The sequence below is a fragment of the Triticum urartu genome, chromosome 5A, assembly GCF_056163025.1.
Source record: "Triticum urartu cultivar PI428250 chromosome 5A, HENAU_Tu73, whole genome shotgun sequence".
Classification (NCBI taxonomy): domain Eukaryota; kingdom Viridiplantae; phylum Streptophyta; class Magnoliopsida; order Poales; family Poaceae; genus Triticum; species Triticum urartu.
This window is the reverse complement of record NC_141877.1, coordinates 498,455,641-498,479,516: the sequence shown is the minus strand read 5'-3', so window position 1 is coordinate 498,479,516 and position 23,876 is coordinate 498,455,641. Positions and strand designations below refer to the sequence as shown.

General features: G+C 45.3%; 1 protein-coding gene across 1 annotated transcript; it reads left to right on the top strand.

Annotated features, from left to right (window-relative positions):
• The first annotated feature begins 21,349 nt into the window (after positions 1–21,349).
• Positions 21,350–23,560, top strand: LOC125510042 (UDP-glycosyltransferase 79). Its single transcript, XM_048675129.2, has 2 exons — positions 21,350–22,196; positions 22,468–23,560. The coding sequence occupies exons 1-2, from the start codon at positions 21,498–21,500 to the stop codon at positions 23,203–23,205; spliced, it is 1,437 nt and encodes a 478-aa protein (XP_048531086.1). The 5' UTR covers positions 21,350–21,497; the 3' UTR covers positions 23,206–23,560.
• The last annotated feature ends 316 nt before the right edge of the window (positions 23,561–23,876 follow it).

The following is a 23,876-nucleotide window of genomic DNA, read 5'->3' as shown; positions in this document are numbered from 1 at the left end:
TGCTTGTGTGCCAGTCATGAATATTCCAACCCGGTTGGACAGATCAGAGGGGTCCGAAATACTGTCGCCATCGGAACAGCCCCCAATCCGGCCGTCTTGTAGCTGATAAAGAGATTCGGTTTCTCCGGTCGATGATTTGTCATCGGAACAAACGACGGTATCGCCGTGAGATTCCGATCCATCCTCATAACTTCCTCCATGGATGACTCCCGGCACACTTCATGGCCGGTTTAACCCGGGCGGATCGCGCACGCTGAGCCGTCTCGACGAGGTCGGTGCAGATGTCCGGCTCAAGGCCCGGTTCACCGATCTTGCCAATGAAAACGTGAATGCCACCAAAGGGGACCCGGTACCCGTACTCAATTGAGCCGGCCTCGGGGCCCCAGCCTGCGTCGTCGATGTAGAACTTGCCGTGATGACTCTTAGTCATCCGGCCTACAGCGTAGCCCTCGAGTCCTTCAAAGCGGCCCTCCAAGAACCGGAAACCATCGTGCGATAGCCCCACGGTGGGCGCCAACTGTCGTGGCTTTGTCACGGTAGATGTCCTAGAGAAAGGACTTAGTCGTGGAGCCATCGCGACTGGTTAGCTTGAAGGGGTTAAAGCGGACACAGGGACGCAAGAGAGTTTATACTAGTTTGGCCCTTCGATGAAGGTAAAAGCCTACGTCTAGTTGTGATGGAATTGATGGGGTTTCGATGACTAGGGAGCAAACAAGCTTCGCCTATGTCTCGAGTTGTTGTCTATCTCTGAACCACCGCCGGGTCGTCCCCTTATATACACGGGTGACACCCATCGGCTCACAGAGTCCTAACACCGGTTGATATTCGTATTCCGGGTTGGTCTCTCCTTATTCCTAACTTACAGTACAAGTTTATATACAAATCCCGGTTTATAGCTACAAGTCTTGAACCGGCTATGGGCCTTAGGCCCTCATCTGCCTTCTTGGGCTTTACCACTCTGGAACTACTGATGAAGTTGACCCGGCCCAGATAGGCCGGTTTACGCCCAGCAGTAATATCCCCAACAGTCGGTGTCGGACACTACATCCACGTCCCACAAGTGGCGCGGGCTTCGACGCCCACGTCACTTGTGGGACGTGGATGTAGTGTCCGACACCGACGGCCACATGTATCTCACACCCACGATACTTGCTATTTAGGGTTTCCTCTACCGCTCGGTGACCCTCGACGACCCTCGTTCCCGATAAAAAAAAGAGGAAGAAGAAGAAAAAAAGAGGAGTACTCCTCTATTCTTTCTTCTCCTCTTTTTTTTCTTCTTCCTCTTCTTTTTTTATCCTTGAAGCATTGTCGAGGCCACCCCAAACCCTAGAGAAGCAGCGTCGAGGCCACCCCAAACCCTAGAGAAGCAGCGTGGAGGCCACTAATTAATATTAGTTCTATGTTTTCCACTAATATATCCATCTATCATGTTTGAATAATAATTGCCATGTTGTAAATATTTGTAGAAACTATGGACACCGCCCGAGACGAAGTACAAGAAGAGTTGTTGGGGGACATAATCGCACGAGGAAGTGATGCCGTCTGCTTGTTGTTTCTCAACGACACCGATGGTCTGGAAGCAGCTGGCTATGATTATGATGGCTCCGGTGACCTAATGCCGGTGCAAGAAGGAGACCGTGACGATGCCTCCGGTGACCCAATGCCGGTGCAAGAAGGAGACCGTGATGACGTCTCCGGTGACCGAACCGAGTCCGGCCAGGTATATATATTAGTTAAGCTTCTGTTGACTAGCTAATTGATGCATTCATTGTTTTGGTATGTACACATATTAATTAAGTCTTTGTTCTTTTTTCTAGCCCTCCGGATCGAGCACAACTTCGGTAAAGAGACGAGGCCCGAAGAAAAAGTTGAGCTCAGATGAAAAGTTTGAGATCATAGCAATCGCGCCCGACGGCCAACCGATTGAACCCCTCCGGACAAAGAGCGCATTTGTTGCTCAGTGCGGGGTTTTGGTTAGGGACAAGATCCCGATCAGCATCCAGCAATGGTTAAAGCCGGCTACAGAAGACCCTGAGGTGTCTTATGTCAATGATATGCAGAAAAATGGTCTTTGGACTGAGCTGAAGTCAAATTTCACCCTACCGCCAGAGGATGATCCATAGAAGCTAGTTAAAGAGCAATTAATCAAGTCTTTTGCTCTTAAGAGGATGGCAGAACTATTTAGGAGGTGGAAGAAAGAGCTGAATAAGTTTGTCGAAAATAAAGAGACACCGGAATTCAAGGGCAGATATGAGAAGATCAGAGATCACTGGCCCGCATTTGTGGCCCACAAGACATCGGAAAAGAGTAAGAAGATGTCGGCGACAAACAAGCAAAATGCTGCGAAGAAGAAGCATCGATCACCATCGCACGGGGTCAGGTGGCTACCTCGTAGGCCGGCCTAAGTGGGCCAAGACTGAGAATGATCTGGTTGATAAAGGGATCGAACCAGAGACAATTAACTGGCCAGATCGTTGCCGGACTTGGTTCTTCGGGGATGGCGGAACCTTGGACCCTGTAACAGGGAAGTGCATTTGGACGAACGATCAAATGGACATACCAGTCAGGAAGCTTCAGCAGTATATCGAAGCAGCGCAGCAAGGGACGTTCTTTCCAGACAGAGAGAACGACGAGCTCACAATGGCCCTCGGGAATCCTAAGCACCCTGGACGGACACGAGGCACGCCAGGCTCCATTCCGTGGAAGGTTGGGTTTCCGGATGCAGGCGGTTACAAATCCCATGAGAGGAGGAAAAAATTGCAGCAGACCCAAATGCAGGCGCTGCAAGCAAGGGTACAAGCGATAGAGGAACGAGAAGCAAATCGCAGCAAACGTACTGCCGAAACTTCCCCCGAAGCTACCCCGCCATCTCAGCGGAGAAGCAGCGTGGCTTCCACCGAGCTGCTTCAGCTGGAGCATGCCTTGACGGCTCCTGCCAGCTATCCCGTGGATGCTATCACGGAGTCTCAAAATTGCCACCTTATGACGCAATGGATGAATTTGAAGGTCAAGGTGGCTGTTGGCTCTGTTTATCCTACTGAACCCGGCGCAACTTTTCACTGCCGGCCGATTCTAGAAGGATATGCTAGGGTGATGATGGATGAAATAATAGAGGGATTTGAGGACCTCCAGCTTGACCATCCTACTGGTGAAGGGGAGACTAGGCTGGGGTCTGCTCTGAAGACTCCATGCCTATGGCGGAAGGAGCTCATCAACCTTCCGAACTGGACGCCTCCGCCTCCTCCTCCTCCTCCGGCAAGTCAGGGCACTCCGCCTCCTCCTCCGCCTCCTCCTCCGGTGAGTCAGGGCACTCCGCCTCCTCCACCGCCTCCTCCTCTGGCAAGTGACGATCAGGGCACTCGACCGGTTCCTTCTCCAGCGCGTGGCGGCACTCCGCCTCCTTCTCTGCCTGCGCCGACGCGCCCGAGCAGCCAGCCTCCTCCTTCTTCGCCTCGTCAGCAAGGGCGGAAGAGACCTACCGCCGCTCCGACTGCTCCGGCGCGTCGTAGTCCTTCTCCTCCGCCTCGTATGCAAGTAAAGAAGACAACCGCTCCGTCTGCTCTGCCGGCGTCTAGCAGTACAGCCAGAGGCGGGAGGAAATACAGATTTGGTCCTTCTTTGAAGACTCCAGAGAAGTTACCATATGAGAGGACCCCGGAGGAGAACGCCGAGATCGCACGAGAAGAAGTGAGGAACTACTTTGAAGGGGTGAAAGCAAAGAAACATCCACCTCCGGAGGAGAAGGTAGATCCGGTGAAAGCGAAGCGCACTCTGGCTGCCCTGACAAAACCACCCAAGTCTCCGCCGAAAGGAAACTATGAGCGCATTATTGGAAAGGAATTTGCCGAAGCGGAGCGGTCGGGAAGTACTGTCAGTGATCAAAGGCTGAAAGAACGACGAGCTGGGAAACAAATTGCCCAGCTCGGCGAACAAGCGAAGCAATCGTGCCCCCCGCTCAAGGTGCCTAGCGACAACGTCGCTAATGATCCGAGGATGGTGCCCGGTTATAGCAATCTTGGCGATTACCTGCCCGACGATGTACATTATGATTTCATGGAGGTGCAGATACAAAGATACGAGTACGGGAAGCCTCTCTCAAAGATGAAAGATCTCTATCAACGATGATGCGAAGATTGCATGATTGGTACTTGAAAATCTGCAGAGACTCTGGGGGGAGAAGTACTTTGTATGTGAAAGTTAAAAAGGAGCATGACCTCGTTGGAATTGAACTGTTGCCTGTTCCATTTGAGGAGTTCTTTCAGTTTTTCAATCAATTGGCCCTCGATAAAACAACGGTCGCCTGCTACTGTCTGTAAGTAGTACTACTTCTGTCATTAAGTCTCTCTATATAGCTCAGCTCTTTCATTGCATGTATTTATAATCATCCTCAATATATTATGCAGATTGAAGATCACCGAATTGAAGAAAAGACAAGTTGGTGATATTGGGTTCATTAACACATATCTCATAGATGCAACTCAGGTTAAATTTCATGCCGCAGATACCGAGGCCAACTTGCTACGATCATTGGTAATAAATGAAAACAAGATATAATACTCTTTCCTTACAACTTCAAGTGAGTGTTACTGTCTTGTGCGTATTCGGTTTCCCTTATATATTAGTCAAGGTTATAGTAATGTAATTGATGAGTTATGCATGCGTGTGCAGTTACCACTATATTCTCCTAGAGATTAAGCTTGAGCAGGGACTAGTAACCGTCTTAGACTCAAGACGAAAAGATCCCCAAGACTATGCAGACATGACTCAAATGCTCGAGAAGTAAGTTAAATCGATCATTATCCACCATATCAGCAACTTTGTTCATTTCCTGATATATCAAGTAATTTTTTTCTTTGTCTGGTAGGGTTTGGAAAAAAATTCTCCAAAAAAGCTCCAGGATTCCCGAAGAAGCTGCAATTTAGACACCCGAAAGTAAGTACTATAGTAGCATGTTCCGTGCATCTCCTATTGATTCAAGTGCTAGTTTCATCAATACCATTTGGCATTCTTGCTTATCAGTTTGATTGACCTCTATTTCTTGTAAAGTGGTTATGGCAGGAACAAGGGAATGATTTCTGTGGATACTACGTTTGCGAGTCCATCCGCCACACGACGTGTGAGCGGGGCTACACTGACGAACAATATGAAGTACGTAAATAACAACATTCACAATTTTATTTTATTACCATCATTTGTGTTGAGTTTCATTCATTCATATATATATATATATATATGTATTGACCCCCTTCTTCAAATTAGATGTTTCGGAAGCGGGATGAACTCCTAGCACCAGCTCGCATGCGAGCAATTCAAGAGGAATTGGCGGCATTCTTTCTTGACCACGTGATCGCTGAAGACGGAGAATACTATGTGGACCATGAGTCCGTATGATTATATTTGTAAGAGATAATTATTGTATATATGTAGCCGGTAGTGTCGGATAGATATACGAGAACTTGTTGTTCGACCAATCTCTCGGAGAAGGGGAGGTGGTCGATATCACTTCTCTCTGTATGCATATATGTTCATGACGATCTTCTGTTTCCTTCGTTTGCTTACTAGCTAGCTAGCGTGTCTAGTCCTCTCTATACGTATGTATAGTACGTAGCGTCGACCAAGCACGGACATAAGAGAGGACACTTCTCTCTATTAATTATAGCTAGCTAACACAATATATGAAACACCTAAATTAACCCCCCAAAACCCCCAAACCCCCCCCCCCTTAAAAAAAACAAAAACCCCAGCCACAGAAATGCTGACGCGTGGATGCCTATTGGTCCCGGTTGGTGCCACCAACCGGGACCAAAGGGTCTCCTGCCTGGGCTCCGCGCACAGGCCACGTGGAGGCCCATCTGTCCCGGTTCTAGATTGAACCGGGACTAAAGGGACAAGGCATTAGTACCGACCCTTTAGTCCCGGTTCCTGAACCGGGACAAAAGGCCCTTACGAACCGGGACAACAGGCCCTTTTTCTACCAGTGTGTATAGCTGGCTCTCATATATGACCGAACGCATCTGCGAGCGGATACCGGGTCTGTTTTGAGGGTCAGACTTGGAGAAGCCCTAGGTATCAAAACACAATTCACGAAAGAAACCACAACAATATATATCTAAAACAACTTCGGAGAGTCAAAACGAGCGCACAGCAAAAGCGAAATAAACCATAAACAAGTAAAGTTTAATAAATTCCTTATGAAAGTTTTAAAGAAAAGCAAATGACATCCATATATCTGCCTAGACCACTGTGTCTATGAGAACTAGCTAATGTCATCCTTTTCTTCAAAAAAAACTAATGTCGTCCTTCAAACAAACCTGCTTCTGAAATGATATCATCTAATTTGCGGCAATCTAGATAAAAGGAATAATAAAGCAAGGTGAGTCGCAACCTAAAGAAAGTGTGGTCCAGGGTTAATACTATTTTGGTATCAATTGCTAGGTTTTATTTTTGTTGTTGCCCTTTTTAGGGGCATATACATTTTTCCTCCTCGAACGTTTTCCTGTTTGTTGAGATGATATGTTGCTTGGCATTATGGACTGCTAGATCTCAAGTATGAAAACTAGAAGAAACCCATATTTGTGAGGTTCAAGAACCAAGGACCTAAGTATTCTTGGTCAGACCACTCCCATTAGACTAGTTTGTGTTTTGTGTAGATATGGCAAAGTCTTATTTGCACTTTGTGTGTGCTATTCCACCTTTTCTTGTGTATTCTCCATTGTAGTTTTTTAAATGGCCCGTAACTTAATTCAAACTTGACACTTACATATACAATGCATCGGTTCATAGATTAGGGAATTACAAAGTAACCCCTAGGTGGATTTGTAGGATTTTGGGATATCAAACTTGGGTTCTCATCTAGTTTCATATGAAATTTCGTTAAAAATTACCAAGAAACGTATTCGTGGCAAAAACGATAAAAATTATCCTATATAGAAAAAACGGTTTGGATGGATTTTTGTTCGGACAATATTTCCTTCATCACGGAGACGTTTCCTAGTATTTTTTCATGAAATTTCACACGAAGTAGATTGGGAACCCAGGTTTGACATCCTCAAATTTCAGCTTTTTTGAATTTTATTTTTACATTTAATATCCATATAGGGTGTGGAGCACCCAAGAGCACCTGTGTATTTTCCCTATAACTATGAACTGTATTGATTTTTATTTTGAATTATATTATCTATGGTATTAAAATTTGCAATGCGAAATGTTTTCAAGGCTTCAGTAAATAGATCACATTTGATTGAATCAATGACTTCACCGCTAGTACACTTCCATAAAGTTGACTACCTTTCTAGACTAGTAAGCTTGCACGTGCAACGCACGTCTGAGAAAAAATATTTTTAATGTTGGATGCACAATGTGTGTGTGTGTGTGATTTAAATGAATACACAATGTTTGTGATATCACTTAGGTTGTATTTTTAGGTAAATTTAACACCATGGTGGTCACATTGCTCCTCCAAACCCCATTGTTAAATATATCAGAGTCACTGGGCTTAAACCTACCAACTAATCCTCCAAACCCCCATTGTTAAACATATCGAGTCACTGGACAAGCTAATTCTAGGTTGATACGTCTTAGAACAACATGATTATAGTATAGAACATGATTTCAGTATACAACATAAATGGTTCCCAAAAAAAGACATGTTTGAAGAACAAAATAGAACTACAATTTACACTCTTTGGTATCGCATATCGGGTTATTCCCTCTTTCCTCATGATGGCATGTAGACTTCTTCCACGAACTCTCAGTGAACTCTCCACTTCCTGTAATTCGGATTCAAGGGGAATCTACAAACATTTGCCTAGACGCTAAAATCAGTATGTACTTCCATTTAATTCTAAAAGAACCCGTTATTATAAGTTGTAATTGTGTTGTGGCATCTAGGGTGTTCGTACAAAATAAAATCATATGCATTTTGGACATAGACAATTCAACTATTATGAACAATGAAGTGAGTACACATATAGAATGGATCGCAATATATTGAAATGAGACTACTCACACTTGTAACAATCAAGTTATCTCCCCGTGCGTTGCAGCGTATCATGCATACGCACCTATTCATATCCCCAATCTAAGCTTGTAACTGCTCACAATTGTGCATCCAGCTCACAATCCCCCCTTGCAGCCCCCCTCACCCCCTAAGAACTCCAAAGACATAACTGTGTACTCTTTGTTATATTGCACAACATGCTATTCTTGGCAATGTGTTCTTGTAGTTTTCAATTCTGTCACTATAAACTTCTCTCCCCCTCTCTTCCTCAAAAGGTTACCCACATAGGTGGGTTATACTCCCTCCACCCCATATTAGTTGTCGCTGAAGCGGATGTATCTAGACGTATGTCAATGCTAGATACATCCATTTGAATGACAACTAATATGGGACGGAGGTAGTATTTCACAATGTGCAAGTCTTTGAAAGGCATGCCTACTCGATGAACTTCTCCCTCTCCCTCCATCCCACACTGCATATATATGAGATGGATTCAACAAAAAGAGTTACCTCTACCAGCAAGTGGGCAGCTAGCAAAACAAACCTTGAACTCAAGAAATTCAACTCATTTTGCCCACGACAATAAATTCATCAATAGAGTTACCTCTACCAGGCAGCGGGCAGCTATTAATTAGGAGAAACACTCGAGTTTGAAGGGATGCTAAACTACTTCCACATCTAGTAAATATGCTTTAAAGAAACAAAAAACCTACAGATAACCCTGCCAATAAATCTTGCAAATAACCTAGAAACCAAAATTACCTCCAAGGTATATATATAAGTAGTGTGCGACACTTGAATAGAAGGGTCTAAGCTCATTCACATGTAGGAGCATATTTTCATGCAAAGTAACAGTAGCAGACCGAAACATGATTCAATTTCATGTACATCAGTGCATTCTAGTGGTAAGAAATGTTGCAGTGAAAATTCAGGTTATTTACCTTGAATTGCCAGACATGTTGTGATGCAATCAATGATTTGTTGCATCCTGCATGTGAGGACAAATTTCTCAACAACAAACATGACGAAGTGGTGAATATTGCGGCTGTGGAATGGAGAGCAGAGTTGAAATATTAGAACCAGATAATCGGAAGTAAACATTTTGTTGTTCGCCCGCACGGAAATGATCTGGCGGCATATCAATGGAGATGTATAGCTTTAACTGAGATAGACATGCATAGCTTTAACTGAGACTGAAATGAAAACTTAGTTCAGTTCAGATTATATTGCCACAATTTCAAACTGAAACGAAAATATAGTCTATACTATTGTTTATGTTTGTAAAAGAAAAAAAACCTATATGGAGTATCAAGGCTGCCATACCAACTAACAAAATACCAGAGTATCAATTCCACTTGCGTAGCCTATTCTCATATGCAACTTCATAGTAGCACACCACTCCCCTGAAATTTAAACACTTCATTACCTTTTATTGATCATAGCAGTTTCGATAAAAACACAAAACGCATAAACCTGATATGCAAAAAGACAGCAAATGTGAGACATAGTGCCAATAGATAGTAATACAAAGAGCACCTAGGGGACTGACTTGTTCCCTATGGCATGTCCGTTCCCTCACATCATAGATCCCACTGGCTAAAGTAATTGCAGTTCCTGCAGCAAACGTGGCTATCTGGCTGAGATTTAAATAATATAAGAGGGGATTGAATTGCCAAGATGCATGCATATTGTAGGGATTCTTCTCAGGGCCGCTGGGGACACGTGAGATTCGAGTGCAATGAAGGTGGAGAAGATGAAGAGGAAGAGTATAGCCTGAAGGTGTTCTATCCGTCCTGACGACATCGACGATGCATGTGTGCCGCATGGCCGATCTGGCGAGCCTCCTGCCCTCGAGGAAAAATTATGCTCGCCCTCGAAGGAGCCGTACTCACGTACATTTATGGTGATTCCGGCGGTGATCCGAGTTTGTCTGACCATCCAGGTTCCTCTGCGTGCGCGCCGGCCGAGACCTACTCTTTTTTCGCCGGGTGATGCCATCGCAACCAATCATGCACGATGGGAGACGGCGGCGGCGCGGCGGCGTCCCAGGGGCCGAAGAGAAGGCATTGCACGCATGGCCGAGCAGCATGAAAGACGCCCTCAGCGGCGGCGGAGAGGTTATTGTCTGATTGGATGAAGAGATCGCTTTTGACAGCGTCGGCCGTGGAATACCATGTCGAGAAGGCGTGCCAGTAGCCCAAGCTGTCCGGGCTCCCGTCCATGGCAGCGTGGACGTCGGCGGTGAGCACGTTCGCTGCACCGGTGAGCGACGTGAAGAGCTGCTGGGCCACACCTTTGTTCGTATTAAAACATCATATTTGCGGAATTTTTTTGAAGGATTTTTGGGAGGAATATCTAAGATGATTTTGCTTTATTTTCTTCCTCTTCTACCTTGTTTAGCGGGAGCAGTAACAACCTGGTGCATGCAATCCTGTTCTCTCGCGTGGTAATTAAGCTTCCACCGATTGCTCCTTTGCATGCATGGCAGTTATTTACTTTCTCTTTTTCAAAGGTCTAATTTATTTTTCACGCGGTGATTGTTTTCTATTTTATAGGACTAGTAAGCTTGCACGTGCAATGCACGTCAACACTGACACGCATTATATTATTAAACATCTATAGTTCTAAAATAATGCATATGTGCTATTTGTGCAAATGAATGAATGAAAAGGTGATCTGTATAATGTGCAAGGATTGCATCTAAAATGGTAAGTACAATATTTTGCAAAATATTCCTGGAATAAAAAGTTAATTATTTCAAGTGCATGATTTCACCATTTACACAAAACAAAGTGATGATTTGGATAGTTTACACAAAATGTACCAAAAAACATTCCCACAACATGTGGGGATTCATTTAGTTTAACTAAAATCGACGACCATTTCTTTAAATTCGAAAGGTGCTTCATCTCTGCACTTGAAAACCTTCATAGCATATGAAATTTAGATAGATACACAAAATGTGTGTGCTCATGTCCTTGCATGTTGGAAACAAGCATCAACAACATTTACACTCTTGTAGAGGAAATAGTGTTTGGGCAATCAACAACCAGTCACGTGGTCTCCTCTACATTGGATCCAAAAAGAAAAGGAAGATTGAATGGAACTGAAACTCACAAATAGGTAGACATGCTTTCAATCTGTTGGCTAGAATTTGACAAATGCACTTGTCAGGAGTACTCTATCAATTATCTTTCATCTTCTCAAGATTAAGCACTTTAGCTGAGGTGAAGAAACGAAGCAAGACGATGCCATTTTTGAGCATGCTCTTGGTTGTCACCAATGAACCTACAACATCCATCACACGCATTATAAAGACGATGACACACAAACACATGCACACGTATTATTGTGAAACCTGACCAACTTTGAAAGCATGATCCTCTGTCCCCACTTTATACTGATTCTCATCTTTTAACCATTCTTTACACAGTGAGACAAAACTTACATGTGTCTGAGAAAGAAAAAACACTTTGAAATGTGACCATCCACATTGTCATCTTTGGTTAGAACTTAAGGTCCTTTGAGTATCAGGTCCAGCTTGCCCACAGAAAAAGCTATCTTAAAATCTCCAAAAGCTGTCCAAAAGAAAAAGGAACAATCTCACAAAACAAGTGAAACATTGGTGTTAATTTTTTAGAAGGATACATGCATCTATATGCATCTTATCGATGCCAATTTGAAAAACTGATTTACAGAAGTACCTTTCATGTGTACAAAACGTTGAAGAATTTGAACATGAACAGCCTGATACAGTACAGTAAGGACAGTGAGCACTAACAATTCACAAAAGTATATTTTCCTATACACACTCTGTTGCGGATTAATAAAAAACGGAATATACTCAGCTGTGGGATCGATCTTCAAATTACCTTCAATTGGTTACAACCTAAAGAAGCTAGAACAACTAATCTAGTACTGCTATTTCATAAAAAAATTAACCATCACAAGCTAGAACAACCGATCTAGCTTAAGAAACCTACACAACTCATAATTTCATACGCTCATAGTAATCATCCATAGCCAGTAATTCTTCCTTTGCGTACATGCATTACCACTGAAGTAAACTGTAGCTAATAATTAGAAAGTTAGACCAAATTACGAATCACCATTACAAAGTATAACCGATTATTGGCACTGGAACATTTTTCAGGCGGAACCTAAAGAAGCACCACCATAGAAATTTCTAATAGCAAGGAATTTTTCCATTCTTGGTCGGTGAATCACATACGGATGGCATCAAACCAATTGAAAAGGGTAAATAGGTATACCTAAAGCATTCTTTTATTTGCCAACACCAGTGCTTCCTCAAAGCGCCTGCTGACTGCTGTCCCTTAAATATCAAATGATTGGTTTGCTGCCTGTTGGAGCAGCAATTTCTGCAAAATCGACAGCACCAGATGCAAACACTCCATTAGCCTTTAAATCCAAATTGAAAAAAAATAGTGAATCAATCCAGCCAAGCAAGGTAGGACAAGCCAAGATGTACAAGGTTCACGGCAAGCTGTGTGCCCGGAATCCATCCAGCTGCCTGAGTGCTTGCTTATGTAGCCGGCCAGAAGGTTCAGACCAACGTCTACGCGTAAAATCAATCAGCAGCTTGCTTAGCTTGCAGTTGTACGTACATGTTCTGCTCTCGGGAAGATCCAAGCCAAGTGCCTCAAATCCAACATACCCAGGCATATGGAGGGCGCTAACTGGCGGGATGCAGACACCATGGTCGCCCACGTGATGCCGTCGTTGAAGGGAATTTTCCGTCGAACACCTCACGTAGGCGAGCAACGGTGGAGGGAGACCAGGCGCAACACCTGTGGCGACGATGTGGGTGTGCACGGCGGCGACCTCGACAGTGTCGACGGAGTCCATGAGGAGGGAGATGTAGACGTCCTCGTCGGCCGTGACGCCGAGCAAGTCCAGTAGGTAGGAGCTCTAGATCAAAAGTAGAATTTAGGATTTGTAATGGAGGCGCAATGCATCGGGTCTGCGACAACATACCAAATTTTCCTCTCCTCTAATCCGGCGACTTGTGAGGTCTCGTTCTTGGTAGGGATAGGGAAGATGATAAGAGGGGAGATGATACGAGGGGATGGGAGGTGCTGCCGGCGCACTCGTCGGTTCTGCGAAGGAGGATCAGGCGGCGGCGTGGGTCGCGGCCTTGCAATTAGCGAGCGAGGGGATCCGCTTGCGATCACTTTCCTTTTTTTTCACCCTCTGCGTGATTGTAGGGATTGCATAGGTGCGGGGCGGAGATTCCTATTCCTCTGCGGTGAAGCATGTTCAGCCAACGTAAAATACTAAATGCACACCAGAGAATAGATTAGATTAAGGTTAGCTGTTAGATTAAGGTTAGCGGGTCTAATCGTACGGTGACAATTAAGCTGTGTACGTCTGCCGTGTGGCTTTAAGAAAGAATTAGTTTGATTGTTTATTAGTAGTGGAGATTTTCACCCTCTGCGTGATTGTAGGGACTGCATAGGTGCGGGGCGGAGATTCCTATTCCTCTGCGGTGAAGCATGTTCAGCCAACGTAAAATACTAAATGCACACCAGAGAATAGATTAGATTAAGGTTAGCTGTTAGATTAAGGTTAGCGGGTCTAATCATACGGTGACAATTAAGCTGTGTACGTCTGCCGTGTGGCTTTAAGAAAGAATTAGTTTGATTGTTTATTAGTAGTGGAGATAAGAACGGGATGTGGGCCGGGGAACGTTACCCGCAGAGTTTTCGTCCGCCGGGACAAATTGCTAAACGCTGTTTTGACAAGGGTTAGTATATCTTAACGGTTAGATTAAATTAAATGACCCTGATTGTGAGGCTGTAATTGTCTTGTCTTGTTATGTGTAAGTAAGGTTGGGTGCACTTAACGATGAATATGTTTGCTTGTTTAATAGTAGTAGAGATTTTAGAATCCTTTTGAGTTGCCCATCCAAAATAATGGAAAGTTGTGTACGTTGAACATATTTGGGCTGGGGATAATTCCCTAGAGGCACATGTCGTCACAATGGATCACACTAACAAAAGCGCCAGAAAATATAAAACAACCTCATCAGCTCAATATGAACGAACCTGTGAGTGCATAAATCTAAAATCCGTGTAGTCAGACACACCAAGCCTGCAGAAACACAAATATCCGACTTCATGGTACCTTCTGATAAGACAAAGCAATAGTATACAAAAAATAATCTGAGTACCATTATTCTCAGAAAACACATAGCCAGGACGTTGCCGATGAAGACCAACCATGCTAATAAAATCTCCGAATCTTTTATATCTAAATAGCTAGCCATCACTAACTATTTCTCTCAACATGCAAGCATGCCACATCATCCCACAACATACATGAGAAAATGCCCACCCCCACTATCATATTTCTCTACATGCAAACATGCCACTTTATCATTAAACATGCATGAAAAAAAAGACTCATCTCAACATCCAAACATACATAAAAAATTTCATTCTATTATGCTATTTATAGTTAATAAAAAAATTACAACTATATAGTAATCAAACATAATAAATTATATGTATTTTCAGTTTGAGCTTTTTATATTATTATTTTAAATATTCATGTATCATGCAATGAATCACACTGAAATATTGCAAAATATCCCCGCAACAACGTGCGGGGTATCATCTCATATGCCTAAGAGGCTACGACAATCGATGCCCCCCATCATCTTGCAGCACGACAAGAGGCAAGGGAGGCCAGGAAAATCTGTGGCGGCTGGCCTCTGGAACCCTAACTTCTCGTTCCTGTCCAGTAAGATATTCCCTTATGTAGTTGGTTTTGTGTATCCCATGTTAGTACTGCTGCCTGCAACACAATCTTCTCCGCGAAGATTATATCTCGCTTATAGCGAGTATAGCTGTTGTCTCGCTGAAGCTTTTTCTTCCTCCGTCGTAAACTGGGCCGACTCATTTGATTATCAGGTTTCGATCGCTGGCTAGTTCCATCGCTCGCTCTAGCTTCCTTGCACTTGTATTTTGTTCTTTTTTCTTTCGGTTTTCTTTGTATCTTCACCGGTTTTCTTGGGTTTCACCGGGTCACTTAGTTTTTCTCAGTTTCCATTGACTTTTTGCAAAGATTTCTTCGATACCTTTTTTTTCTTGGTTTCCACTGCTTTTATTTTCTACCTTTTTTCTTTGTTTTCTTTGGTTTATTTTTCTATTTAATTCATTTTTCTTTGTTTCTTTCCCGGTTTGCACTGTTCCACTATTTTGCTTCTATTTTCTTTCGGATTCTTTGTTTCCTTTTTATTTCCATTGGTATTATTCAATTTTCTCTGTTTTTGGCAGTTTTCTCGTATCACAATTTTTTACAATCATCGTCTTCGTTTTAATTTTTTTATTCTTTCCTTTGTTTTTCTTTATTTCTTCACTTTCGTTGTTTATTTGGTGGTTTTAGTTGTTTTTTTTCTCTTTTCATATAGAACACAGACATTTTTATGCACGTTTATTTTCTTTGAAAAATACATGAAACTTTTTCATATGTATATAAAACATTTCTTTTGCACACGTTGAACATGTTTTAAAAACATTATTGAAAAATTATTTGGTTTTGTTGTTTACATCCGGAGTATTTTTTTTGGCACGTTTAACATTTTTAAGTACATGATTAGCATTTATTTTGTACGCCTTCTATATCTAAATATTTGTTTAACATGTATTTTGATGTCAATTTTTGTGCATACACATTATACATTTTTTAAAATAACAGGAACATTTTTTATATACGTTTTTCTTTGCTAATTATTTACATGTTTAACATTTTCCAAATACATGACCTGTATTTTCTAAAAACTTAGTTTTTTGCTATCTAATTTCTTGCATACACAATATACAATTTTGTATACATCAGGAACATTTTTTATATACAGGTTTAATATTTTCCAAATACATGATTAACATTTTCTTGAAACTTATTTTTTTATATGTACTTTCTTACATACACAATATACAAATTTTTTGTATACATGAGGAACATTTTTGTATAAAGGTTCATAATTTTTCAAATACATGACTAATATTTCTTAAAACCTATATTTGTTTATGTCTAATTTTTCCATACACATTGTACATTGTTTTGTATTTACCAGGAATTTTTTTTCATATACACATTTACCATTTTTTCAAATACATGATTAACATGTTTTCATATATATGTTTTGATGTCTATTTGTTTTCGCACACATTGTACAGTTTTTGTATACATTAGAAACATTATTTCTATACATGTTTAACATTTTCCAAATGCGCGATTAAAGTTTTTCAAATTTTTATGTAAAACAATTTTATTAGATAAATTAAAATATTTCGAAATATATGCAAAAGAAAGAAATAAAGCAAAACATGAATGCAAAAATGTGAAAAAAGGGAAGAAGAAAAACGTTGAAGGCTAGAAGGAGATAGCCACGATCTATCGTGTTGCTGGGTCAAACCCAGCACCAGCTTGTAGGTGTAGCAGGCGACCAATCGCTCCGACTCGCTGCCGATTCTTCTCTTCTTCTAGCCTTCACATATCACCATGGCCCCTAGCTCGGTGGTCAACGCACTCCCACCTCATAAGTTGAGACAACCAATTGCCAACAACGCGAGGGTTTCTCGTGCCGCTATCGTCGCCGCCATCTGAGATATTTAAGTCCTGTCACCTCCGGCTGCCATCTTGGTGCTGAGAGGTGGCGGGATCTTGGATCTTTAAGACTTCTATGTTCTTCGTCAATATCAAGTGATCATTATAGTTCTGTGTGAATAAATTTACTCTCATTCTTTTGGCGGTGTCACAGGATTAGAGAGTTTTCTGTCCTCACAGACCCAACCATTCAAATCTGATGAGTGTATGTTTGTGTCAAGCTTTTTTATTGGTTTGATTATTCGTGAAGGTGAAATCTTTCATCGACACCATGGTAAAGGTATAGAGATTCGGCGGGGATCATCCCCAGCCCAAGTACGTTCATTGATCAAGGCTTCTTATCTTTTCGGATGGGCGACTCAAGATCCTTTCAAAACCATTATTGATAATGTTTGTGCGGGTGAAAGAGTGACAACATCATTGTTCTAATTCAATTGCAGCCTTTTTACCTAAGTCTTTGGAATATTTCTAAAGCAAGGATTGATACCGCGAAGTAGATGTTTTCAAGAAATTTCATTATAATTTTTAGTCATAAAAAAGAATAAAGTTATGAAGGTATAAAAAAAACAATCGGCATTCACAAGCAACCGCGCACGCACAAAAGAAAACTCCAGCACGCGCGCAGCGCCGACGACCCGTTGATGCCGACGTGCGACCAATTAGGGCCTCGCCCGCACTTCGGCAGCTCGCCCGGCCCGACGTGCAGCACTGGGCTTCAACAAAAAGTCAAACTCAAGTAGTCTCGTGGAGCGCGAATCAACCTGTGGTTGAGATGGTTAGGTGGACAGTGGTATCCCCAACCCACCAGGGTTCAAATCCTGGTGCTCGCATTATTCCTGGATTTATTTCAGAATTTCCGGCGATGCGCTTTCAGAATTAGGAATGAGTGTATGCGTGTGTATATGAGCGCTTGTGTCTGTACTGATGCTCAAAAAAAAAGTAGTCTCGTGGAGCACATTTGTTAATACATCCCGTAGCTCTCGTCCATATACATACGATAGCACATTTGCCTCCTCCGGCGTTGTGCTTGTGCGGACCAACACGGCAGCGGCTACAGTGTCATGTATACTCTCTCTGTCTCATAATCATAATGTAGTGTGTAGATTGTTTAAAAAGTCAAAGCTCATAATTTTTGATCAAGTTTGTGAAGAATCCAGGATGCCAAATATATTTCATTAGATTCATCATAAGATATAATTTTATGTTTTGTATATTTGGTATTGTAGATATAAACAATTTTCTTCATAAATTTGATTAAAGTTTCTAAAGTTTGATTTTTTAAATAATCTATATGCACTGTATTATATTCTCTTCGTTCCGAATAATTGTCGCAGATATGGATATATCTAGATGTATTTTAGTTCTACATACATTCATTTCTGCGACAAGTAATTTGAAATCGAAGGAATAGAACGAAAGGACTACTCCTGTGCTATGAGCCTTTGATAAGGTATAGACAGTTACGTGCAACACGCGGCTAGCTTACCTGTAAGTAGCCATGGCTTCCCAGGACAAGGACACGTAGACCTTTGCATGGACAGACCGGCTCGAAGGCCCGAGCCCGAAAGCCCGGCATCTAGGCCGGGCACGAGCTCCATTTTCTGGCCCGAAACCTGGCCCAAAAGCCCAAAAAAGCTTGAAATGGCTATAAGTAGATATTTTATTTGAAATATAGGTATATTTGATTATTTTAATATCCTAAATAATATTATTTCAATTAAAATGCACTGTTCATGTGTTTTGGACCGGGCCCGAGCTTGAGATTTTTGCTTTTGCTTTTGACAAGCATAGCCCGAAGAAGGCCCGCCCTGGTGATCAGGTTTAAGTACACGCAAGAAGTCGTCGTTGGCACCCACGGCAGAGGGCAGGGGCCACGTGCTGCTCCTGCCATACCCGAGCCAGGGCCTCATCCACCCTATGTTGCAGTTCGCCAAGCACCTCACGCACCACGGCCTGTGCCCCACGCTCGTCGTCTCCTGCTACATCCTCGCCACCTGCATGCCCGACGCCGCCGCGGTGTCGGCCATGCGTCCCGCGCGAGAAAAACGAAGGGAGGACTTAATCTGTCGTTGTTCCCTGCCAGACCCGTCACCTCGAGTCCACTAGATCTGTCACCTCTCCTTTGGAATCGCCATTGTCGCACGAGAATGGAAGAACAGGGGACGGTGAGAGGAAGAGGACCCCCCCTGGCGAAGAAAAGAAAAGGCATGACTGGCACGACAACGCGATGCTGCACAACCACGAGCTAGCCTAATCAAGCCTGACGTGAATTTTACACACAACAAACATCGGACGGTGGTAGACTTTTTTTTTTTGAGGGAATCGGACGGTGGTAGACTTAGATGTGAGGTAAGTATTTCACATGGGTATGGCTAGGTCAAAGTCAACCGAGATTTAACCAAGTCCCGTCAAGTGACATAACACGCAAGAGAGAATTTTTTTGCATGAATCTCAATGTAAGATATTATGAATATAGCATCGATTGAGACTTAGTAAGACTAATTTTAAATAATTTTTTTACGAAAATGATCCAGATCTATTATCAAAGCTCAGCAGAAGTACAAAGCATCTTGAACATAATAAAAAAATACATTGAGATTTCAAGACTCTTGGACAACCACTACTGCCGCCAAAACGAACCACCGCCGCACCGATGTCGCAGAATCCCTACCGGAGCCCGATTGACCATGTTGATGACAGCCGGGAATTCTGAGTGCACGTGCCCCTATGGGAAACACTCTGGAGTTGCAGTCAACGCCGTTGAACCCTTGCATAGATGTAAAAATAACAATTCCGATAATGCGTGGCTAGATCCCAGCTGGCTGAGACATCACAAAATTTCGGATCAAGTGACAGAACATATAAAATGAGGAAACAGAAATTTTAAAAAAATTATAAAGATTTACATGTAAGATCTCATGAATATCAACTAAGAGTTTGTTAGAGCATCTACAACCGGACTTGACAAATCCGCCCCCTCAAACACCCGCAGACGTGCCATCGGGCACTCCCGAAAAAATGCAATCCACATTCGGACACCTCAATTACCATATCTCAAATCCATACAAACTCATGCAACTATGTCGACACACACGCATCGGCCGGCCACTCCATCACACTGCACTAAACATGCCATCGGACTATTAAAATTTGGCATGTTTGGCTATGGTGGAGTTCATCCACGCCTGCCCTTGCTCTTCCCGGCGCCCTTGCCGTCCTTCTGGTGGAAGTACCGGTCGAAGACGCAGTACGGATCAAGCCGAATCTGCTCGTCGCCGGAACTGTCTGTCGTGGGAGTAAGTCTGACAGTAAGGTAGGGGGTACGTAAGAGGAGGCAAGATCCTAACTACGGCGAGGTTGTGCATGCAAGATTTACGAGTTCAGACCCTTCTCGGAGGAAGTAAAAGCCCTACGTCTCGGTGACCGGAGGCTTGGTCGACTGGATTATGCGTGAGAGTTACATAGAATGTGCCGGACCCCTCCAACCCTCAGTTATACATAATCCAGTCGATGCTATGGTGTCGCGGCGGACGGATCCGTTCGTCGGTCGGGCGCTGTCCTCCCGGGAGCGGCGGAGTGCAATGCGGACTGTCATTGCCTCCTCCAACCCACACGGGACGACACCCCAGTCGACGAATCTGAACTGGTCGGAGTCTGATGCATTGCCTGCCATGGCGGAGAATGTCGCAAACCGCCGGAGATGAGCTCGGGTGGTGGAGGGGAGTGAAATGAAGTGGATAGGGTCTGCTCCGGCGAGAGGATGAAGACAGACATAAATGGGGTCCGGTGGACCAGTACGGGTCGGGTCCGACTTGATGAGCGTGCCCGGGCGCCTCATATCCGCCTCATTTTTAGGCTGGATATCAGGGTGCCGATCAGCCCGGGCATTTGAGGGTCATTTGAGAGGCCTGTCTGTGACCAAATTTCATGACGGGACAACGACTGAACGGTCTATCCAAACATTTGAGACAGATTTAAGAGATGCGGTTGTAGTTGCTCTTACAGCGTTGTCCGATCTTATCTTCTTCCTGCCTTTCCATATCACCACCGCCCGTAGCTCGGTGGTCAGCGCACTCCCACCTCATCATGCAACCAATCGCCGGCTAGCAGGCGTCGCCAGTGATCCGGCGCAACATCAGAAGCAACCGCCCGCGGGCAAAAGAAAACTCCAGCGCGTGCCGCGCGCCGACGACCCGCAGATGCCGGCGTGCGACCAATCAGGGGCCTCGCGAGCACTCCGGCAGCTCGCCCGGCCCGTCGTGCAGCACGGGGCTTCACCAAAAGTCAAACTCAAGTAGCGTCGTGCAGCTAGCTGCTGATCCTTTCATTCCGCGTCACTCTCGCCGTTTGTTAATACATGCCGTAGCTGTCGATCCATATACATACGACAGCCCATTTGTTGAACACAGTACAATTATTGCTCACATACACGAGTCACGCTCATTCCTATTCATATGCACACTCTATGCCCTCAGAAAAACTTCCTATTTATATGCACACTCTATCCTTATAAACATCTCCGAAAGACTGAGCCGGCTTAACATCTTAAGATTTTATAGACATTACACAAGCGTGTCAATGAAAACATCTTCTTCCATTGAAAAAACATCGCCAAAAGACTGAAATAAATCCAGAAATCATACGGACACCAATGTCAAGTCTAGGACATGAACACTGGTGGACAAAAAATACCATTGTTCTTCTAACCGTGCAACAACAGGCTGGTTCCCTACATACGACAGCACATTTGCCTCCTCCCGCGTCGTGCCATTCATACATATACCTTATCGAGTACATTAGCTACTTCTGTGCTCTGAACCTCCGATAAGACACAGACAGCTACGTGCAACGCGCAGCTAGCTTAGTCATGGCTTCTCACGGCAAGGACACGCAACAAGTCGTCGCCGGCGCCGACGGCAGAGGCGGGGGCTACGTGCTGCTCCTGCCGTACCCAAGCCAAGGCCACGTCCACCCGATGCTGCAGTTCGCCAAGCGCCTCGCGCACCACGGCATGCGCCCCACGCTCGCCGTCTCCCGCTACATCCTCGCCACATGCAAGCCCGACGCCGCCGCGGTCGGCGCGGTCCGCCTGGCCGCCGTATCCGACGGCTGCGACGCGGGCGGGTTCGGCGAGTGCAACGACGTCACGGCCTACCTGGGGCTCCTGGAGGCCGCGGGTTCGGAAACGCTGGGGGAGCTCCTAGACGCCGAGGCCGCGGAGGGGCGCCCCGTCCGGGCGGTGGTCTACGACGCGTTCCTGCCGTGGGCGCGCGGCGTGGCGCAGCGGCACGGCGCCGCCGCCGTGGCCTTCTTCACCCAGCCGTGCGCCGTCAACGTGGTGTACGGCCACGTGTGGTGCGAGCGGGTCGGCGTGCCCGTGGAGGCTGGATCCACCGTCGTCGGCCTGCCTGGGCTGCCGGCGCTCGAGCCGGAGGGCTTGCCGTGGTTCCTCAAGGTCGGGCCCGGCCCCTACCCGGGCTACTTCGAGATGGTGATGAGCCAGTTCAAGGGGCTGGAGCTGGCCGACGACGTGCTCGTCAACTCTTTCTACGAGCTCGAGCCCGAGGTGAGCTCTCTACTCCATCAGTCTCTGGCTGGTGCAACAAAATCTTCGATCGTCAGAAACAAATCTTGCACTGTTCCACTCATACATTCTTTCCGATAGAAGTACGTAGAACGCAACACGTTCGTCCTATTTTAATATGAAAATACTGGTTGCTATCTTATCTGGATGCTCAAAAGTCAGCAAGCAGTAGTACTAAATTCGAATTCGTTCGTGTAATTTTCTGCCGAGGAGAGGAGCACTGACGTTAACGTGCAACTGACTGGGAGTGCAGGAGGCGGCGTACATGGCGTCGGCGTGGCGCGCCAAGACGATCGGGCCGACGGTGCCGGCGTCCTACGTGCACGACGACCGCATGCCCTCGGACACCAAGTACGGCTTCCACCTCTTCGAGCTCACGGCCGCGCCCTGCGTGTCCTGGCTGTCAACGCACCCGGCGCGCTCCGTGGTGTTCGCCTCCTTCGGCAGCCTGTCGAACCTGGACCCGGCGGAGATGCGCGAGGTGGCGCACGGCCTCCTGGACGCCGGCCGCCCGTTCCTCTGGGCCGTGCGCGAGTCGGAGAGCCACAAGCTGCCCGCCGGCTACGGCGACGCCGTGGCGGCGCGCGGCGGGATGGTGGTGTCGTGGTGCCCGCAGCTGGAGGTGCTGGCGCACCAGGCGGTGGGGTGCTTCCTGACGCACTGCGGGTGGAACTCGACGTCGGAGGCGCTGGTGGCCGGCGTGCCGATGGTGGCGCTGCCGCAGTGGACGGACCAGCCGATGAACGCCAAGTACGTGGAGGCCGTGTGGCGGGCGGGCGTGCGCGTGCGCCCCGCGGCCCAGGACGGGCTCGCGCGGAGGGGGGAGGTGGCGGGCGGGATCGAGGCGGTGATGGCCGGCGAGCGGAGCGGCGAGTACAGGAGGAACGCCGCCGCGTGGGCGGAGAAGGCACGGGCGGCCAGCCGGGAGGGCGGCAGCTCCGACCGGAACATTGCCGCGTTCGTCGCCAAGTATGGCTCCAGCTCCAAGTGATGGACATGGAATGGAACGAAGTGTGTGCGCTATTCCCTCCATTCCAAAATATAGTGCGCCCGCACTTTTCAAGATTCAACTTTGATCATAAATTTAACCAACGAGACCAACTGCGGCGGGAGAAAAAAATTATGTAGTTGAAAACTTCTTTTGAATACGAATTCACTGATATAATTTTTGCTCCCGCCACAATCGGTCTTGATAGTTAAATTTACGGTTAAAGTTGAAGCACGAGGATAGAGGAAGCACTACATTATAAAATGGAGAGAGTATTGGACAGAGCTTTCCGCATTTGCGCGTTGCGTGGGCAGACTCATTTGATGATGGTGAAATAAATGGTTGATATGTTTGCGCCGCTGCTGTTTCGTTTGGCTGTACCGTAGCAGTTTTGGAAGTCTGTTCCTCTCTTCTCTCCGGCGAAAGGGACGATGTATATTAGATGATCGCGAAACGATAATGGAGTAGCAAAAATGTTACACCTACGTACAAGCTACGTTTCCTTAACTTTTTTTTAGCAAAAACAATTCCTTTCTTAACTAATCTCTTCATGAAGGACGGGACGTCGACCCGTTGGCTGGGTTATTTTACTAACCTCTCCACCTTTTTTTGGAGAAAAACTATGAGCCTCGATGTGAATCCAAACATCAGGGACTGGTTATTTCACTAATAGA

Excerpts from the sequence above, each read along its gene's own strand:
- LOC125510042 (XM_048675129.2), top strand. The coding sequence starts at position 21,498 with ATGGCTTCTCACGGCAAGGACACGCAACAAGTCGTCGCCGGCGCCGAC. Across the intron at positions 22,197-22,467 it reads TCTACGAGCTCGAGCCCGAG|GAGGCGGCGTACATGGCGTC; the intron begins GTGAGCTCTCTA and ends CTGGGAGTGCAG.